Genomic DNA, 20591 nt, shown 5'->3' on the forward strand with positions numbered 1-20591 from the left:
GGAACTCGGGGTGCCCCCCTCGCATCCCGTTGCGCCCGCCTTTGGCCAACCGGGCGAGGTCGGCGACCGAACGAACGAGGGGTTGGGACCTCCTGGGCCGTCTCGGGGAGGTCGTAGGAACCACCGCTGCTGCCGCTATAATCACCGGTATAATTCAGTTTCTGCTTCTTCGGCCAGCCAGCGTCAACACCTGCCCGGAATTTCTCCGACTCGTTGAGCACAAGGTAGCATTTCTAGTAGGTGAACTCATAGTACTTCCCAGGATCCGGGTAGGCTCTCTCCGCAATCCTCCTGCAGTCTACCTCTGTTTGGCCACTGGTCCGCATGCGGAGGGCGTTGGCGTACAAACCCGAAAATCGAGAGACGACAGACCTGATTCGGTCCCAGCACTCCTCCCCGGTGCGCGGTCTCCCTTCAGGGCAAAATGTCCTGTAGGCTACGACTATCTTGGCCCACAAGTTAGCGATCCTCTGGTTGTTCGAAACGAGAGGATCATCGCAGACACTCACCCACGCCTTGGCCACCGCAACGTTCTCCGCGTCCGTCCACTTCCTCCGGACCCGGCTATCCTCACCCGGCTGCGACGACTCGCCGATCTTCTTGGCCTTGCCCTTCTTCTTAGGGGCGCTATGACCCCGCCCTACTCCCCGGCTTTGAATGGGAGTTTCCGGAACCTCGTTAATATCAAAACCCAACTCCTTTAAGGAGAAGGTCTCATACTGCGTGTACTGTGTATCCGTTGGGGTCGATGTGTGCGAAGAACCGGAGGAAAAATCAAAAGCCGGCCGATAGACGTTTTCTCCCCCGGGCATCCCCTGCGGCGGTGGCATCATCTGCTGCGCCGGTGGCTGCATCCCGGGTGCCCACCCCGGCATCATCTGCATAGGGGGTTGCATCGGCGGTACCCCCTGCCAAGCCGACACACTTCCCCCGGCGGCCATCGGTGGCATCATCTGCTGCCACGGGTACATGTTGTAGTACCCGGTCATCGGAGGCCAACCACGGGAGCCGGGGGAGTCTGAGACCCTCTCCCGGGAGTCAAGGGAGTCTGAGACCCGAGAGTCACTGGAGTACCTTCGTAGTTGTTCTCCATTTCTCGTTGTTGATCTTGTACAGAAATTAATTAAGATAGAGAGAGTGCTCGTTAAAACACGTGGTGCGAATGAGAATGAAGTCCAAAGCGCGTATATATAGTGTTTCGAAAAATATTTAAAAATTAAAAATCTGACGCCGGTCTGACGCCGATCCGGGGCCTACAATGGCGGCGTGAGAATCGGCGTCAGCCCAAGAATCGGCGTGGGCACGCCGATTTTGACGCCGATTTCGCCGACGCCGGCTGCAATGGTTCGGCGTCAGCACCTGCGTCCGCGAAAAATCGGCGTGCCGGTGCCGACGGCGCCATTGGAGATGCTCTTATGAGTAGTAGTATTAGTTTTATTATTATTAATTTCTTTAAATAAGTAAATTAATTTAACATATTTCTATAAATTAAAAGATCTTTATTTGTTAATTCATTTTTTACTCGAAGTCGCCAATATATTTTAATGTACAATAATTCAATCTCTGCTCATCGGTTATGCGGGAGTTGCTTTCGGTATAATCCTTGACAATTTTTTGCTATACACCGGCACTCATAATTTCCATTTCTAACTGCACAAGTGCAACTCTAATTATAATGAAACATTTTTCAAATTACTCCCTCCGTCCCAAGTTACTTGAGTCTTATTCCATTTTGGGTTCTCCCAAGTTACTTGAGTCATTTCTCTTTTTGGCTAAAAACAAAATATCTAATCACACTTACTTTATTCTTTCTTTTACTTTACCATCTTTCATCTCTCTTACTTTATTCTCTCTTCTACTTTATTTAACTCATTAAACACAATTTTCTTAAATCTCGTGCCGTAAAGAAACAATTAAAATAATGTATGTCATATTTCCTTTTTTGTCCGTCCCATACAAATAGTCAATATTCATTTATGACAACCTTTTTTCCTTCTCTTTTACTTTATTATTAACGCGTCCCACCATCTACTACACAATTTCAATTATTTTTTCTCTTTCTCTTTTACTACTTTTTCTCCTTTTCTCTTACTTTACCAATTACACGTTAAAATCTGTGTCAACCATAAATGGTGAGTGTGACCGATGCTAATAGTGAAAGCATCGCTTATACTGTGGCGTGACCTTATGAGATACATACTTACCAGATTGAGGTTTATGACTTAGAGAGTCGCACTTGGAAGCTCAGGTTGGGACCATTTACCTTTCCTGAAAGGCTTTTCTTGTGTGGTGAATGCAGGGGTGTGGTTGTGTACTGTAATGGATCGATATATTGGGAGACCACCTATAACATCATCTACTATGATATTGCTCGGAATGAATTCAAAACTCTCTGTATGCCTGATTATCCACCTTACGAGCAAGGAGTAATACGTTGGGCTATCCCTTCCTGTCTCCAAGAGGAAATATGGTCGTCTATACAAATCTAGATATCTCACTGATGGTTGGACGAATTTTTGATGGTAATAAATGCAGGTAAAAAATATAGATCACGACACAAGGAATTACGTGGTTCGATTTACTGAGGTAAATCTACGTCCACGGGAAGAAAGGAGGGCAAGATTGTATTGCTTGATCTGGTTTACAGCTTACAAATACAGACTTGCTATATGATATTTGATGTCTAGAGAGCTTTTTCTCCTTTTCTATCTGATCTAAGTTCTATTTATACATTGAATTAAGATCGTGGCTTGCATCACCACTAACTAGGTCGTGGATGTCGTGGAGGTCATGAGATCCTGCATGGGTCCACTATCTCTTTGTTTGGTCCGCTATCCTGCATGAGATCCTGCATGAGTTGACACCACTAAATAGATCGTGTAGTGGAGGTCGTGGAGGTTCTGCATGAGTCCACTATCTCCCAGTTCGGTCGAATACTGAGACCGAACTGCTGAACTATTGCCGAGCAGCTTTTGCCGATCTGAGAGTAGAGCTTGATTGGTCGGCTTTTACCGAGCTGTAGGCTGGGGCCGAACTCTTTGGTAATGCCGAACTGATACTCTTCCTTGGGCTTTGGGCTGATGGGCCGCTGCTATTGGGCTTGTTTAGTACGTACCCCATCACTACCCCCCCGAAAAGCGAAGTGAATCACTTCGGCGAAGCGAGTCACTTCGGCATTCTGGATAAAGGTACGGGGGAGGCTGACGTCAGGGGACGTGCCTTGCGCGTGACTGCATTAAATCCGACAGTAAAATCCGGCCGTTGAATCCTGAAAAGGTGGGATTCGAAACGGTGCGATGATTTTGAAATCTTCTCCGAATCTGATAAATACGTCCTTTCTTCATCATTTGAACACTTTTGCTATTGCTTCTTCTGCATTCTCTCTCTTTTGCGTAAAAATTTCCTTCCGCTTTCAAGAATTTCTTCAGAATTTCTTCAGACTTTCAAAGAGTAAGAACCATGTCTTCTTCTTCTTCTTCTGAGTCAGGTAGCGGTAGGAAAGGGGGTAAGGGGTCTTCTAGCCGGAAAGAATCCGGGGAGAAGACCGTAGAGTATTTTCACAGCATCTTGAGTAAGGATACTGTGATATCCCTACACGAAAAATATTTTTTTCCTGGGGGGAAGGTTGCGATTCCCGACGACCTTCATAGGGCTGACTCGCCGCCGGAGGGTTACGCCACCGTTTATGAAACCGGCTTGGAATGCGGGCTTCGTTTCCCTCTTCCCCCTGCCTTTGTAGAGCTGCTTGATTTTTTTCAACTCCCTTTAGGTCAGGTGACTCCGAACTCTTGGAGGCACTTATCGGCCTTTGCTACCGAACTGCGTAGGCTAGATAAGGATCTGTCTCTGAGGGCAATCCTTAATTTTTTCCAGTTTAAGAGAAAAGGATCTTGGTTTTACTTGATCCCTTTACAGCCTTTTAGGGCCTTCTGCAAAACCAAGTGGCCAAAGTGGCAACATCGCTTCTTTTTTTATAATAGGACAGCGGCTCCGGGCTTTCCCTGGAGAGGGCCGAAGTCCGTGATTCCTCATCCTCGGTTAGAACCGTTGGACGAGCTCGAGGGCGAGCTCAATAAGATTCCTATGATTAGGAAGCAGTACCTGGAGTCTGAGCTCGTCAAGGGCGACTTCGTGTTCGACTCCTCGTCTTCGGACGAAGAGACTGAGGGTGAGGACTTCTTTTTTGTGCCTTACTGCTTTTGTGGCGAAAACTAACCTTGCTTTCTTGCTTTTTGGCAGTGAACTTGCTAAATAAGATTAGCCGCAAATCCTCCGAGCTTAAGGAGCCGGAGAAACAGAAGGCTACCAGCTCGGCGCCTGATGCCGAGAAGAATCCGAAGAGGCAGAAGACCTCTTCTTCGGATCCAAAAAAGCCGGAGTCCACTTCGGCAAAGGGGAAGGGGAAGACCCAGAAGCCCCCAAGAGCGCCGGAGAGAGACATCGTCTTGGCGCCCCCTTCGGAGCATGTCTGTGAGCCTTTTGCATGGCCAACGGACTTTGCCGAGGTAACTTCTCTTCTTGATTCTTTGGCTTTGCTTCTTTCCTATGTTTTTTTGGTGGCCCCTCTGTTGACTCTTTCCTTTTTCCATTTTCAGAGGAATAGCATGCTCAGCAAGCTCGTCGCAGTCGAACTCTCTAAAGCGTCCAGCGACTATGCTGAGATGCAGAGGAAGTTGGCGGCTGCTCGTCACCAGGCCGAACAGGCTAAGGCAGACTTTGAGAAGGCCAGAGCTGCTAGGATCTCGGCCCAGGATGAAGCCCAGTTTGCCAAAAACCAGCTCATCATCCAGCGAGAGCAGACGAAACGGAGGGATGCTGCCGCCGTGGTTGCCCAAGGGGAGGTTCTCCGTGCTTTCGCGGAGAAACTCTTTCTGAGCAATCAATTTTCGGCCTTTGTCGGTGATCTGCTGAAACTGATGACCGATAATGCCGAGCAGGGGCCCGAAGTCGTCCTGCCGCTGTACGGCCGAGAGATAGCAGCTCGTCTCCAGAGTCTGCCGCTCCTTGAGGAGCTTGCTTCGTCCTCGGTCCTGCTTTCTGCTGACCGAGTTCGTAGTTGCCGAGCTGACCGGGACGAGAATATGGAGGCTATCTTTGCCTCCTTAGGGCCAGTTTCACCCGCTCCAATTTTCCACGGAGAGGGTGAGACCGAGCAGCTTGATCAGCAGACCGGAGACGGGCAGGCCGAGCAAGAGGTGCTGCAGATCGGTGATGGGGGCACCGAGCAGGCTGGGGGGAGCAGGGAGGCCGAGGCTGAAGCTGAGGCAGACAAGGAGAAGGAAGCTGAACCTCACCGAGGAGCCGGAGACGAAGCTGGCGGAGTATGATTTCGTCTCCCTTCTCTTAGTTTAGTTTCTTCCTTGTTGTAAAATGGCCTTGAAGCCCTCCTTGTGTAAAAATTTTTTTTCTTATGAATGAAAAAATTCTTCTTTCTACACTTGTGTCTTCGTATAGCTTTTCGTACTCTCTTTTACTCCTGTTGTGGTTTACTACCTGCTCAGTAAACTGAAATGCCGAACTGACATAGCTGCTTTGTATTCTTAACTCTTAAGGAGCTGGAGGTACTTCACTGGAAGCGGCTGTACTCTTCCGCTTTAGACTAAGCTGAGAAAAAAACCATAGCTGACCAGATGAAGAATGACGAACTCTTGGCTTGTTTAGTGAAGCTGGAGGCCGACAATAAGGACTTAGAGTCCGAAAAGAAAGATCTGGAGGCCGAGCTGAATACTGCCGTCGCTGAGAGGACTGCGTATGAGGATTTCCTCTGCAGGCGCGGGGGAATGACCATCTCTGAAGTTCAGGAACGAGTTGACGAACTGTGGGAGGAATATCATGTACTCCGGAGGAACAATGCGCTGGAGAGCTCGGCTTGCCAACAAGTCGTGAAATCATTGCGGCGCTGGGCTTCTCGGTACGACATCATTCTTTCCCGGCGTCCCTCAATCGAGAGATTCCTTAGGCATTTCCCGCCAACAGATGCTCGCACTCCAGCTCCAACCTCTGATTCACTTGCTCAAAACCCTACTCCAAGTCAGCAACGAACTCAGGAACAACCGGAGACGTCAAGACGAGGACGGACTGAAGTTCGCAGAGGAGCGGTGACTATGAGTGAGCAAGATCGGCAAATAATTCGTGAAGAGGCTCTTCGCCGCCGAGGTGCTAGAGCTTCCCGGGCTCAGGGAAGAGGCGGTAGGTCGATTAGAGCATCTCGTCGACCTGCTTATTCTTCAGCTGCCCGGAATGGCCGAACTCGGCTTCACGAGGATTTTGTGAATAGATGGCTCAACTTTAGCAACCATGGACAGTAGAATAGTCCTTTGTAATGGCGTAACGCCTTCTCGTAGGGCAGCAGAATTATATGCCGAACAAGTTTTAATAAATGAAATCTTCATTTCGCTTCTATCACTGCGTATTTACAGCTCAGCGAAAAAATTTCATCGTGCTCGTCCTCGGTCTTATGAAGTAAACTTCTTTGACCGGACTCGTCCTCGGTCTTATGAAGTAAGCTTCTTTGACCGGACTCGTCTTTGGTCTTATGAAGTAAACTTCTTTGACCGGACTTGGTCCTCGGTCTTATGAAATAAACTTCTTTGACCGGACTCGTCTTTGGTCTTATGAAGTAAACTTCTTTGACCGGACTCGTCTTTGGTCTTATGAAGTAAATTTCTTTGACCGGACTAAGCTTGTGTCCTAATTTGGCGAGTTTTATCGCTCGGATCGGACTTTCCCTTGTCCTAACTTGGGGATCGGACTTTCCCTTGTCCTAATTCGGCGAGTTTTATCGCGTGGATCGGACTTTCCCTTTGTTGCAGTTCGTTTCAGACGAACTGCTTGTTTCTTAAGCTGAATTGTGGTCTTGTATCCTCCTTAGAAGCTTGGACTCACAATCGTTGGCTCTTATATGTTCTAAAAAGGGGATCAGCCTTCGAAGAACAAGATACCTCAGTAACATTTGTAAGAGACGACACGCACATAGACAGACAAAACGCACATAGACAAATAAAAAGGACGAACAAGATTTTAAACTTTTATAAAACAAGCACAAAGAACAAGTAAAAAACAAAGAAAACACATACCTCTAGGACCGAACTAGACACAAGACTGACTGACCGGACTGTCTCTTACAAATGGAACTTCTTGAGGTTGGAAATGTGCCATGTTCGGGGTACTTGTTCTCCTGACACGTGAGTCAATTTGTAAGACCCTTTGCCGAGGACTTCTGACACCCGATATGGACCTTCCCATGTGGGTTCGAGTTTGCCCAGCTTTTCTGCTCGGCTTACTTCGTTGTTTCTCAAGACGAGATCTCCCACTTGAAATTGCAGCTTTTTCACCCTTTGGTTATAATACCGGGCTACTTGCTCCTTGTACTTGGCTGCTTTTATGCATGCCAATTCTCTTCTTTCTTCGGCCAGATCTAGTTCGGCTCTCAGTCCGTCATCATTCATTTCTGAGGAGAAATTTAGAGTTCGGGGACTGGGTACGCCGATCTCAACCGGAATCACGGCTTCAGTGCCGTACACCAGACTGTACGGAGTTTCACCGTTGGAGGTTTTGGGTGTAGTTCGGTAGGACCATAGGACTTGAGGGAGATTTTCTACCCATTGTCCTTTGGCTTGTTCTAACCGAGCTTTTAACCCTTTCACCAAGATACGGTTTGTTACCTCCGTTTGTCCGTTTGCTTGTGGGTGGGAGACCGAAGTGAACCGCTGTTGAATATTCAGCTCTTGGCACCAATTCTTGAATGTCTTGTCGGTGAACTGAGTCCCATTATCCGAAATGAGGATGTGGGGTATGCCAAATCGGCACACTATGTTCTTCCAGACGAAATCCAATGCCTTCGAGCTCGTTATCGTAGCTAATGGTTCAGCCTCTACCCACTTTGTAAAGTAATCCACGGCAACGATAAGGAAATTCATTTGTCGAGGAGCTTGTGGTAGTGGTCCTACTATGTCTATGCCCCATTGCATAAAAGGCCAAGGGCTTTGCATAGCATATAGATCGGTCTGCGGCATCCTTGGGATATTTGCATGGATTTGGCACTTCGTGCATGTCTTGACGAGCTGCACTGCTTCTTGTACCAAAGTTGGCCAATAATACCCCCATCTCAGAACTTTTTTAGCTAAAGCTCTAGCTCCGATGTGGCTACCGCAAGATCCTTCATGAACTTCTCTAAGGATGTAGTCCGTCTCTTCTGGCCCTACACATCGCAATAACGGCTGAAGGTAGGACTTTCTGTATAGGACTCCTCCATGAAGTTCGTACCGAAGTGCTCGGCATGTGATTTTCCGAGCTTCTCTCTTATCCTCGGGCAGTTGTCCTTGATCTAGATACTGTAAGATCGGCGTCATCCAGTTCGGCGAGCTGGCTACTGAATGTACCTCAGCTTCATCAATGCTTCGGTGCATCAATTCCTCCACCTTTGAGCTTGGATATGAGGCTAACTTACTTAAAGTATCTGCTCGGCTGTTTTCCGCTCTGGGAATGCGGATTATCCGAAAATAAGAGAAACTTCGGCTAATGCTTTGCGCTTTGTCCAAGTATTTCCTCATCCTCTCATCACGGGCTTCACTTGTACCCAACAGGTGATTCACTATGACTTGTGAATCACAATGGATTTTGAGAGACTTGATAAATAGACTTTGCGCTAGCTGGAGTCCGGCAAGGAGAGCTTCGTATTCGGCTTCGTTATTAGTGGTTGGGAACAAGAACCGAAGTGAATAAGTTACCTCGTGTCCGTCGGGAGCGATAAGTAGAATACCAGCTCCACTTCCCGTTTTATTCGAAGCTCCATCTACGAATCCGCTCCAGCAATCCGGCGGCTCTACTTCGGATTCCAGGGGCTGTGCTAGTTCGGTATTGGCAGAATTTTTCTGTTCGGCAATGACAGGGATTACTTGATCGAACTTTGCCTCTGTAAGAAAATCTGCCAAGGCTTGTCCCTTGATGGCTTTCCGAGGTAGGTATTCGATTGAGTGTTCTCCCAACTCTATGGCCCATTTGGCGATTCTGCCTGATGCTTCTGGCTTGGTCAAAACTTGCCGAAGTGGCAGATCGGTTAAGACGCATACCTTGTGAGCATAGAAGTATGGCCGCAGTCTCCTTGCTGCATTTACTAACGCCAGAGCAATTTTTTCCAGAGGTTGATACCTTGTTTCTGGACCTCTTAATGCTCGGCTTGTAAAGTAGATGGGAAGCTGCTTTAGGCCTTCTTCTCGTACAAGCACCGCGCTAATGGTTTGATCTGATGCCGCTAAGTATAAGAATATCACTTCGGCATCTGTTGGAGCAGAGAGAATTGGAAGCTTGACTAAATAACTTTTGAGCTCGTCAAAAGCCTTTTTCTGCTCGGCTCCCCACTCAAACTTTGGTGCCTTTTTCAACACTTTGAAGAACGGCAGTTGTTTTTCGGCTGCTTGGGAAAGGAATCTATTCAGTGCGGCTAGACATCCAGTTAGCCTTTGCACATCATGTATGGACTTCGGCATCGCCATGTTCTGAACAACTTGAACTTTTGAGGGATTTGCCTTGAGTCCGTCCTTTGAAACCCAACAACCCAGAAACTTTCCCGAATCTACCAAAAAGGTACATTTTTAGGGATTGAGTTTGAGGTTGGCTTTTTTGAGCACGTCGAGGGTGGATTTGAGGTTGTCTTCGTACTCCGAAGTGCTTCTGCTTTTGACGACTATGTCGTCAACATACACTTCAACCTCTTTTCCGATCAAATGCCGAAAAAGCTTATCTACCATCCTTTGATATGTGGCTCCGGCATTCTTTAAACCGAATGGCATCTTTTTATAAGCAAAGATGCCGAAGTCAGTAATGAAAGCCGTTTTTGAAGCATCATTCTCATCCATTAAAACTTGGTGGTAGCCTTTGTATAAATCAAGAAAACAGAAAATTTCGAAGCCGATCAAAGCTTCTACTTTTTTATCTATGTTCGGAAGGGGATAGCAATCTTTAGGACAGTGCTTGTTTAGATCGGTAAAATCTATGCACATCCGCCATCCTCCTTCTTTTTTCTTGATCATCACAGGATTGTCCACCCAAGAAGGATATTTCACCTCGAATAATACATCCGCTTTCAGTAATTGGCGGACTTCGTCATGGATGACTTGATTTCTTTCTGCCGCAAAGAGTCTTTGCTTCTGTTTTATAGGCCGGACTGAAGGATCAATATTTAACCGATGAGTGATTACCTCAGGGGGCACTCCGGTCATGTCCAACGGAGACCATGCAAAGACATCTTTGTACTCCTTGAGGAGCTGGATGGTCTTTTCCGGGAGTAGAGGCGTTCCCGCGAAACCGATCTTGACCGTTCTGGATGGATCATCTTCGTATAACTGAACGGTCATTGAGTTCGACTCTGGTGTGACTTCGGTCATTTCGCTTGCCTCTGACTCCGGCTGCTGTGATTGCTATGCTTGATGATGCCGATCTGATTGCTCGGCACTTTTAAGCGCAATCTGCAGACACTCTTTTGCTCTCTTTTGATCACCTCGGATGACCGCTATCCCACCTTTAGTGGGGATCTTGATGGTGAGGTGATAAGTAGAGCAAACGGCCCGAACTGCGTTGAGCCAGTCTCTTCCCAAGATGATGTTGTACGGGGACCGAGCTTTTACCACAAAGAACTCGATCATCGTACTGGAGCTTGTAGGCGCTTTTCCCACCGTGATCGGAAGGCTGATAATACCTTCAGGGCGGGTGTCCTCCTGGGCGAAACTTTTCAGAGGAAGTGGAGCCGGACTGAGCCGAGCTGGATCTACTTCTAGTTTATCGAAACATTCTTTAAAAAGAATGCTGACTGACGCTCCGGTATCCACAAACACTCTGTGGATCAGTTTGTTTGCCACTCCGGCTTGGATGACAATAGCGTCTTGATGAGGAGAGATGGCCGGGACGGGATCTGCATCTGAAAATGTAATCACTTCGTCCTGCTTCAGCCTTTTATGCGTTGGCTCCTCTCGATTGAAGCCTCTGCGCTCTGACTTCAGGGACGATTTAGTCTTCCCGGCAGGGAGAGCATCAATAGTCAGGATTACTCCATCATATTGCAGCTCGTCATCGTCTTCGGGGTCCTGTTGCTTTTTCGGATCCTGAGGAGCGCAGTTCGCACCTCTCTGCTTTTTGTTCTTTTTCGGCTGCTTGCTTTGGTATTTTTTTAACGTCCCTGCTTTCACAAGAGCATCAATACCTGCAGCCAAATGTCGGCACTCCTCGGTATCGTGACCGTGGTCTTGATGGAAGGAGCAATATTGATCCTGAGGTCGACGCGCGGCCGATTTCGTCATCCGCTTTGGTTTTTCGAACATATCGGAATGCAGTTCGAAAATTTCCGCTCTCGACTTGTTCAATGGTACGAACTGAGCGGGCGGCTTCTCAGGATTGAGACGTGGCCCCAATCGGTCTTGCACCGGAGTCCTTTGAATCCTTTCAAAAGGAGTTCGGCGAGGATGTCCCTGATCGCCAAAAGGAGTTCGGCGAGGATGTCCCTGATCGCCAAAAGGAGTTCGGCGAGGATGTCCCTGATCGCTATGATCGGGCTTCCTCCTGTCTCCTCGGGATGAGCTGTCTAAAGACCGTTTGCGACGGTCTGCCTCATCGGCACGGGAGAACTGGTCCGCAATGTCCCACATCTCTTGAGCTGTTTGCGGACTGCATTCCACGAGCTTTCTGTAGAGAGCTCCGGGCAGGATTCCATTTTGGAATGCCGAAATGACAAGTAGATCATTGAGATCATCTACTTGTAGGCATTCCTTGTGGAATCTCGTCATAAAGTCGCTGATCTTTTCGTCGCGACCTTGACGTATAGAAAGCAGCTGAGCCGAAGTGATTCGGGCTTCCGCTTTCTGAAAGAACCTCCTGTGGAAAGCATCCATTAGATCTCGGTAAGATCTAATGCTGCCTTGGGGGAGGCTATCGAACCACCTTCTTGCGTTCCCGATAAGCAGCTCGGGAAACAGCTTGCACATATGGACCTCATTGAGACCCTGGTTCGCCATGTTATACTGATAGCGTCCCAGGAAGTCATGAGGATTCACTAACCCGTCATAAGTCATCGACGGAGTTCGGTAGTTCTGTGGCAAGGGAGTTCGGGTGATATCATCCGAGAACGGAGTCTTCAATGCTCCGTACATGGCGAACCCGACATCTCTTCGGTATGGAGGAGATGGAGTTCTCCTGTGATTCCGGTACCGAGGAGGAACAGGAACATGTCGGGGTTGAGGATTCTTCTTCCTGGAAGACACGGCACTACTGCGGTAGTGACTTTCATGTCTGGATGAGGAGGGAGAATCCACCGTTTTCGTCTCCGGCTTTTGGCCCTTTTGCAGGAAAATTAAGAACTCTTCCTGCTTCTCGGCCAAAAACAACTTGACAGCCTCGTTCAAATCGGGCTGCTGGGAAGACTCGGTGCGATGAGTCTTTGAGCGGCTTGTTCCTTCTCCGTGAGAACTGGAAGTAGATTTCTCCCGAGGCTGTTTTCCAGACCTGCGGGCTGGACTAGCTTCCTCATGGTTATCACGAACGGTATTATGGGTGTTACGTGATCTGGTATGCATTTTTTTTTTTTTTTTGGGGTGGAAAAAGGGTCAAAAATTCGCTTTATCACAAATTTGGTTCTCTGTTTCCCACAGACGGCGCCAGTGATGGTTGGACGAATTTTTGATGGTAATAAATGCAGGTAAAAAATATAGATCACGACACAAGGAATTACGTGGTTCGATTTACTGAGGTAAATCTACGTCCACGGGAAGAAAGGAGGGCAAGATTGTATTGCTTGATCTGGTTTACAGCTTACAAATACAGACTTGTTATATGATATTTGATGTCTAGAGAGCTTTTTCTCCTTTTCTATCTGATCTAAGTTCTATTTATACATTGAATTAAGATCGTGGCTTGCATCACCACTAACTAGGTCGTGGATGTCGTGGAGGTCATGAGATCCTGCATGGGTCCACTATCTCTTTGTTTGGTCCGCTATCCTGCATGAGATCCTGCATGAGTTGACACCACTAAATAGATCGTGTAGTGGAGGTCGTGGAGGTTCTGCATGAGTCCACTATCTCCCAGTTCGGTCGAATACTGAGACCGAACTGCTGAACTATTGCCGAGCAGCTTTTGCCGATCTGAGAGTAGAGCTTGATTGGTCGGCTTTTACCGAGCTGTAGGCTGGGGCCGAACTCTTTGGTAATGCCGAACTGATACTCTTCCTTGGGCTTTGGGCTGATGGGCCGCTGCTATTGGGCTTGTTTAGTACGTACCCCATCACTCACAAAGGACCACAATCAATCAATTGAGATGTTTGAGTTGAAGATGAATGATGATCGTTCTTTTTCGTGGCTCTTGAGGCACGAGTAAACATACTATCTCCATTCCAGATTAAGTGAATCGTATTTCTAGTTGGGTTGAAACATTTCTTCCTTTTTTTGGAAAAATTAACAATTTTACTACTTGATTTTCTTTACTTTATTCTTTCTCGCATTTTTATCATTTTTACAGTTAATTCACTAAGAACCATTTTTTAAGTCATACAACCTCCCTTAACTGGTGACAAATTAATATTCGAACCAGTATTCTTAACTAGACAAATATAAATTCCTAACCAACTAAGTTGAAAAGATAAGCTCTAACAGCTAATAAACTATCCAAAAATTATATTTTTCATTCGTAGCTTATTTGTGTTGCTATCTTTTTTTACATAATCAATAATACCACTCCATTTTGTTATTTTTAATATAATAGCATATCATTTTTTTACTCTTTAAGTTTAAGCTCTTTAACTCTTTTGTATACAAATCTCTATATTTTATAATTCAATTATCCAAAACACTTTTACAATTGATAAGTTCTTAAACATAAATATCTTTAGAGGGGACAATATTTTTAGTCCATGAACTTTGCCAAACTATTCTCTCTGTCACAAGAAAGTTGAATCACTTCTTTTTTAACCTGTTTTGAAAAAAATCGTAATAAATAGTTAAAGTGGAAAAAAAGAAAAATGTTGATTAAAATACTTTAGAATATCTAATAGAAATAGAGCAATCATACTTCAATGACATAGTAATAAAACAAAATTAATAAAAATTAATTAGTGCACAACTTATAATATTCAACGAATCAAAAGTTCATAAGTGAAAAATATCTAGATATGATCCAAATATCATATCTCCAGTCTCCACACCCTGCGCTACCCAAAGCCACATCCCTCTTTTATCCTGGGCTTGGGGGCCTCCCAGCTTGAGGTGAACGTTAACTTCGATCCAATCTTGAATTGAAAAAAACAGATCATACCTTACACTTCTCTGTTCCAACCTCATAATCATCAATTCTCAATTCTTGTAATATGCTGCTAAAATCTGACTATAGTTTTCATGTTTATAATCCGACTACTAAGCTCTCAAGAAAAGTGAGTGTCACTGAAATTCATATTGGCATTGCTTGCCTTAGCTTTCGATGCTTCAAAATCGCCCCATTACAACGTTATTTGCATTAGGTCACCACAGAACGTCTCGGCGATTGTTATGCTTGTTAGATTGAGGTTTATGACTCAGAGAGTGGCAAATGGGAGCTCAAAACGTCTCGACGATTGTTATGCTTATTAGATTGAGGTTTATGACTCAGAGAGTGGCAAATGGGAGCTCAGGTTTGGACCATTTGAGTCATACTCCCTCGGTCCATGAAATGTTTTCCACTTTTACCATTTCGGTCCGTCTGCAAAATGTTGTCCTTTGCTTTTTTTTTTTCATTTTGATAAATTGATCCCCTTTTCACTAACTCATTCTAGTCACATTTTATTATAAAACTAATATATTAATGGGTGACCTACACTTCACTAACTCTTGCCACTCACTTTTTTATTCATATTTCTTAAAACTCGTGCCGAGTCAAACATGGACAACATTTCGTAGGCGAAGGAAGTATTCTTTTTTGGGAGGTCTACATCACCTACACTCTCTCTTTATCTTTCCTACTTTATTCATATCTCTTTTCAACACAATTTCATAATATCCTTGTCCAAAAGTTTTGACTCAAGTTAGTTGGGATGGAGGGAGTATTATTAACAAATTTATGGAGTAGAAATTTTAGTAAATAGTTACATGACAGTCAATTCATCTTTAAACTAAGACTTGTATAAAGAATCTCAATCAACTCAGGTAAAAAATAAATTGGAAAGCATTAAACTTAGGCTGCTTATTCGGCCGGTTTCGGTTCTAACCGGACTGGTTGACCGGTTAACTGGTTTTAAATTTTCATAAATCCTAGAACCGGAACCGAACGGTTCCGTTTTGGGACAGGCCGGTTAAGAACCGGTCGATTCCGGTTCCAAACCGGAACCGATGTGTAATTTTAATCAGAATTTATTTATAATTTTAAATAGTTCAATACTAAAAAAATAATAATCCAACATCTAGAAATATAACAAATAATACCTAAAAAATCAAATAAATGCACAAAAAAATACAAACCAACAATACAATAATATTCATGTATGGATAAGAGTAATGTCAAGTGTAGTAGGTCGGACTAGTTCATGCTAGCAATTTTTTAATAAAAAAATAAGAGTTCTAAACTTTAGCAATTTTTTTAAAAAATAAGTTTTAAAATTGAATTCCATTTTCCCTTTTTTGGCTAAACAAATATTCAATGGAATTTCTAATACTAATTGATCTTGCTGTGACTTTTTGGTTTATAACGGAACAATTAATAAATTATTCACAAACATGTTAAAATCGTATGTTAAATGAATTGTTACATAAATTTGTTATAAAGTTAAATTTCTATCATATGAAATGATATTGTATTTGTATATGTTATTTTGGAAATTAAAAACAAACTTATGATCTCCTAAAGTTAAATTTCTATCATATGAAATGATATTGTATTTGTATAAGTTCTTTTGGAAATTAAAAACAAACTTATGATGTCCTACTCATTGTAGTTAGTTCATCAAAAATGGATTGGAGAAATAATTATAGATTCAAAGTATCACTGTTTAAACATTTTAAATACTTCAGAAACAGAGCTCGCAAATCTAACACTATTTAAATCTAAAAACCACTTAATGTTTCAAATTATTTTACTTTAATTCAAAATCAATTCAATTAAATTAAATTTATTAGTATATTAAATTATAAAAAAATAAAATTGAATTATAATCCGGTTCCCGGTTAAGAATCGGTCAGTTCCAGTTCCGAACCGGAACCGATTTTATTTAAAAAGGTGGAACCGGTTCCAGAACTGGAATCGAAAAATCCGGTTCCGGTTCCTCAATTAACCGGCCGGTTCCGGTTAACCGAGAACCGAAGAACCGTTTAAGCACCCCTATTAAACCTTGTTTTCATCTATATATTATTTATAGTATATTATAGTTTTGTACATAATTACATTGGTGGCAACGATGCTATCTTACTTCCTTTTCTTTATAATGATACCAACATCTCTCCATGCCTTGCAAATTCCAACGGATAAAAACAGAATCTTGCTCCAAAACTCTGAGAATGGCCGGATTATTCCTCTTGAACGAAGACGTGGTGGTCGTAATTCTTCTTCATCTGCCTGCGAAATCTCTAATCCGATTCAAATTAGTATGCAAGCATTGGCTCTCGATCATCTCTGCGCAGCAGTTCTGCCATCTCTACTCTCTCCGCCACCCGAAACCACTGCCCTCTCTCATCCTTCGAACTCATACCTCACACTGCTTTTACTTCAATCCAGTTTCAAGTAGCCATAAGCTCGTACCTTACACTGTCACCGTTCCAAATTCGAGAATCTTGAATTCATGCAACGGGCTGATGCTGCTGCAGTCTGTCCATCCAGACCCAGTGGAGTATCATGTTTATAATTCAACCACAAAACAATCAAGAACTATCAGCCTTACTGATAGCGAGGATTTCCCGAAGATTATGGGGCTAACCTTAGCATTTGATCCTTCAAAATCGCCTCATTACAAGATCGTGTGTGTCAGGGCTAAAATGAAGGCCCCTTCTGCTCGTGAGAGACATTGTCGGATTGAGGTTTTCAACTCTCAGAGCCTCACTTGGAGGGTGTGCTTGGAGCAGCTTACAGCTCCTACAGGAGCAAACTTCTCTACTGGAGTACACTGCAACAACGTGATTCACTGGGATAACTATCCTCGCGCTCATTTATACTATAATATAAACAAAAATGTCGTTGGAAATTTACCTCATGCTCAAGTTCCATGGCATGGAGGTGGAGGAGGGGCGGCTTCTCACTGCCAACTCCAAGAATCAAACGGTCTTCTCTATCATTTCATCATAGTGTCGCACCTTGGCGACACATCAATAGCAGTTTATGAACTGCAGGAAGATTATTCTCAGTGGCTACTGAAGTATCATGATGAAGTTGGGCAGCTTCCGGGAAAGTCTCGCATATTAAGCTACATAAAGGGAGAGGAAGGGCAGAGTTGCACTATGCTCACTCATGTCCCTGGAAAGATTACCTTGTACAGTTTTCTCGACAAGAGATCCAAGGAGATCGTTGATTTGACAAACCAGCCATTCTATCAGGAAGATTCTGTTCAGTTCGATTCCACAGATGTTTTCCACTTTGGTGAAACTCTAGCTCCTGTCTAGTTAAAGTATTGACTGTTGAAACAGAATCTGAAACAGAATCTTGTATAACAATGCCAAACATTTCACCTACACAGCCACAGGAGGCAATTAGTTTCAAGAATATGGATTACAGAAAAGAATTACTATATCTAAAAGGAGGTCATTGATTTCACAAACAACCATTCCGCGTGAAACATTATATGCAGTTTAGTTACGAAATATTTTTCCATTAATGGAGTATTAAAAATTCCACTAATACACTGAAATATGGTCAACAAAGAAGGAAATAATCTATCAGTTGTCTACTAATTAGCCTCGCATCTATCTAAGCATAAATTTAGTACTAATGTTCCAAGAGTTCGAGAGTCGCAAGGCAGTTTTGCATCTCCTTATGAGCATCGGCTGTGAGGCGGTCACCGGCTGATAACTTGTACTGTTCAAATTTCAACTCCTCGAGCTTCAGAGCAGCAGTTTTGCAGGCCTTGATGCTTCCTAGAAAGAAATTTTGAAATGATTTTTTTTTCTTAGTGTATGTAACTATAACAGAGCATATACATATGAAAACAAATATAACAAAGAATGCATAAAATAAATTTTAAAGGGGTATATCCATATAATACTTAAAGAATGCATAACTCTTTACCAGAGCAAAAGGCTGGTTGGTATTTGAAAAAAACAAACAAGTAAGACTTAGAGATAAGGTCAAGGAGGTTGAAAACCACAGCACAATGCCCCACACTTTTAATCATTGTAATTGCAGCCCAAACTTTCTGGTAGTCCTCTCTTGAAGTTCTCACGATGACATGTTTTGTAGTTGGATTCACATACTTCACTGCAGGCGAAAAAACACACGTTAAGTTCTACACAAGCAAAACATCAATAAGTTCTACTGTTCTACAGATAAAGTGATATGGATACATCAAAGTAACAATCTCACCTTTAGAAGAATTTGTGGCCGACGCTAGACCACATTCCCCAAAGTTCACAAGAATGCTTTTTACAATTGCTTCCCATAAATTCTTAGAAGTGATCCTAATAGGTTCATCCACCGAAAATTCTTTGTTTGGGTCCAGAAAAACCCCCATTATCAAGTACCTATTCTTAAATCCTACCATGGTGTTTCTTCATCAAGGATTAAATCAATGTCAGGTTTCACACAAAAAAAAGAAACAAAAGAACTTTGACTCCATTTCATCGGAGATGTTGTGGAAAAAGGTGAGGTTCTTTTACAAACGGTGCATACTGATAATAACCCCTGCTGAATAGGTACAAAATGTCTTGTCGTGGATAAATTGCTCTCATGCATCAAAAAGTTGCATTTTGATTTTGGTTGAGCATGTGCATGTCCCGGGGAAAGACCTTGCTGACTCTTTGAAGTCACAAGGCAACTGAAGTCCTACAAAAATAATTGGTTTACCATTTGGAGTTTTGTTAAGGCAACTTGGTATTTCTTATGTAATGAACTTTGTATTCTTTGGTGATAGGAAATACCTTGTAGGCTGTGATGAAGCAACAGCAGACTAAGGCTCTCCACATGTGCTCCCAATGTAGTCCAAGGTGGAGAATGTTGAATTATTTGTGGACTAATAGGTTTTGGACTAATATATTTAATTATGTTGGGTTGATCCAATTATAATTAAATGTGAGGCCCAATTACATGCCCAGCCCGTTACCCCGAAGTCTCACCTGATGGCCGCCACATGTCCCTCCCACTCAGATCACAATCCACAACCGTTGGATCTGTGGTTGTGTTTGTTGTGTGAGTTAGTAGAGGAGCCGTCTCCTCATCGCTCATTCATTCTATTCCGATCTCTCTCTCTTACTCTCGGAGTTTTCTCTCTGCCTTCTCTCTTCTCTCTCACTCTTCATCCATGGCGGTTACCACCGGTCATCTCCCCCGATCTTCTGGTTTCTCCGATATCTCTATGTTTTAGCTAGATCTATCGGTAAAGATCTTGAGTTAGGTTACTCTCTCGGTTTCCTTTAAAGATTGGGTGTTAGATCGAACCTAGGGTTCGCGATCAGACTGTGTAAAGTGATTGGAGTGTGAGAACTTGTGAAGTCCTTGTAAGATCAGTGAGATTTGTGTTCGTGTGAGGGTTGGTGACTGTTCTGGTGGTAGTCAGTGAGACTAGGGTTTCTGACTCCGGTGTTCGACGGTTTCTCTCACCTTGTGACTTGTGGTTGAAGCGTGTAGGGAGGTTCTTGGCTTGGTGTAGTCGTTGTTGCGACCTGAGCCACATCTCTGCTTTATTCTTCCTTAGTTGCTTAGCTCTGTTGTGTCCTTGATCCGATAGGATCAATTCCTTGTAATACTAACGGTGCTACTTAGTGTGCAAGGTATACAAGTAGGATAAAGCTTGGTGGTCTGACCAGTGGTCAACTGACCTGTAGCTAGGGTTTCCTATTTTATATTGTTGTACTTAGATTTCTTGTAATCTTGGTTCTAACTTTGTATCTTGGCTTGTATCTCTGAGATTAGCCATCTCAAAACAATATCAATAAAAGAGGTCCCAGTAATTAGTGAATCTCGAATGGTCTGATCCCTACAGTATCTCTGATGCTTAACTTGCCCAGTATCTCTTTGAAGACCTTTGGGTGAACTGCTTTGGTCAGTATGTCTGCAAGTTGTTCTTCAGATCGGACAAATGGGAATTCAATAATGCCTCATTCTAGTTTTTCTTTGATGAAGTGCCGATTAACTTCCACGTGCTTCGTTCTGTCGTGTTACACTGGATTTTCTGATATACTAATGGCCGCCTTGTTGTCACAGAACAGTTGGCTCTTCCGAGTTGGTGGAAAGCCAATTTCTGTGAGCAATCTTCTTAGCCATAGGATTTCCATGAGTCTACTTTTCATTCCTCGGAACTCAGCCTCGGCGCGCTTGACAGAGCTACAACCTTTTGTTTTTTACTTCTCCAAGTAACCAAGTTGCCCCAGATGAAGGTAAAGTAGCCTCCCGTAGATTTTCTATCCACTGGATTGCTTGCCCAGTCAGCATCAGTGTGTCCATCA

At 43.9% G+C, this 20591-nt stretch overlaps 2 protein-coding genes across 3 annotated transcripts; one reads left to right on the plus strand and one right to left on the minus strand.

Moving 5' to 3' along the window:
* The first annotated feature begins 16342 nt into the window (after positions 1-16342).
* On the plus strand, positions 16343-17597 carry LOC121803862 (F-box protein At5g07610-like). Its single transcript, XM_042203446.1, has one exon. It carries the CDS (start codon positions 16449-16451, stop codon positions 17595-17597), a length of 1149 nt encoding a protein of 382 aa, XP_042059380.1. The 5' UTR covers positions 16343-16448.
* LOC121803034 (probable ribonuclease P/MRP protein subunit POP5) lies at positions 16967-18773 on the minus strand. Of its 2 annotated transcripts, XM_042202744.1 has the most exons (5): positions 18514-18773; positions 18220-18408; positions 17465-18068; positions 17188-17321; positions 16967-17104 (listed from the first exon to the last, which is right to left on the minus strand). In XM_042202744.1, the coding sequence occupies exons 1-3, from the start codon at positions 18689-18691 to the stop codon at positions 17920-17922; spliced, it is 516 nt and encodes a 171-aa protein (XP_042058678.1). In that variant the 5' UTR covers positions 18692-18773; the 3' UTR covers positions 16967-17104; positions 17188-17321; positions 17465-17919. The 2 variants fall into 2 exon arrangements, with proteins under 2 accessions (XP_042058678.1, XP_042058677.1); XM_042202743.1 differs by having other exon boundaries at positions 17188-18068.
* Between the last annotated feature and the right edge of the window lie 1818 nt (positions 18774-20591).

This window comes from Salvia splendens, chromosome 5, assembly GCF_004379255.2.
Source record: "Salvia splendens isolate huo1 chromosome 5, SspV2, whole genome shotgun sequence".
In the NCBI taxonomy this organism is placed as follows: Eukaryota; Viridiplantae; Streptophyta; class Magnoliopsida; order Lamiales; family Lamiaceae; genus Salvia; species Salvia splendens.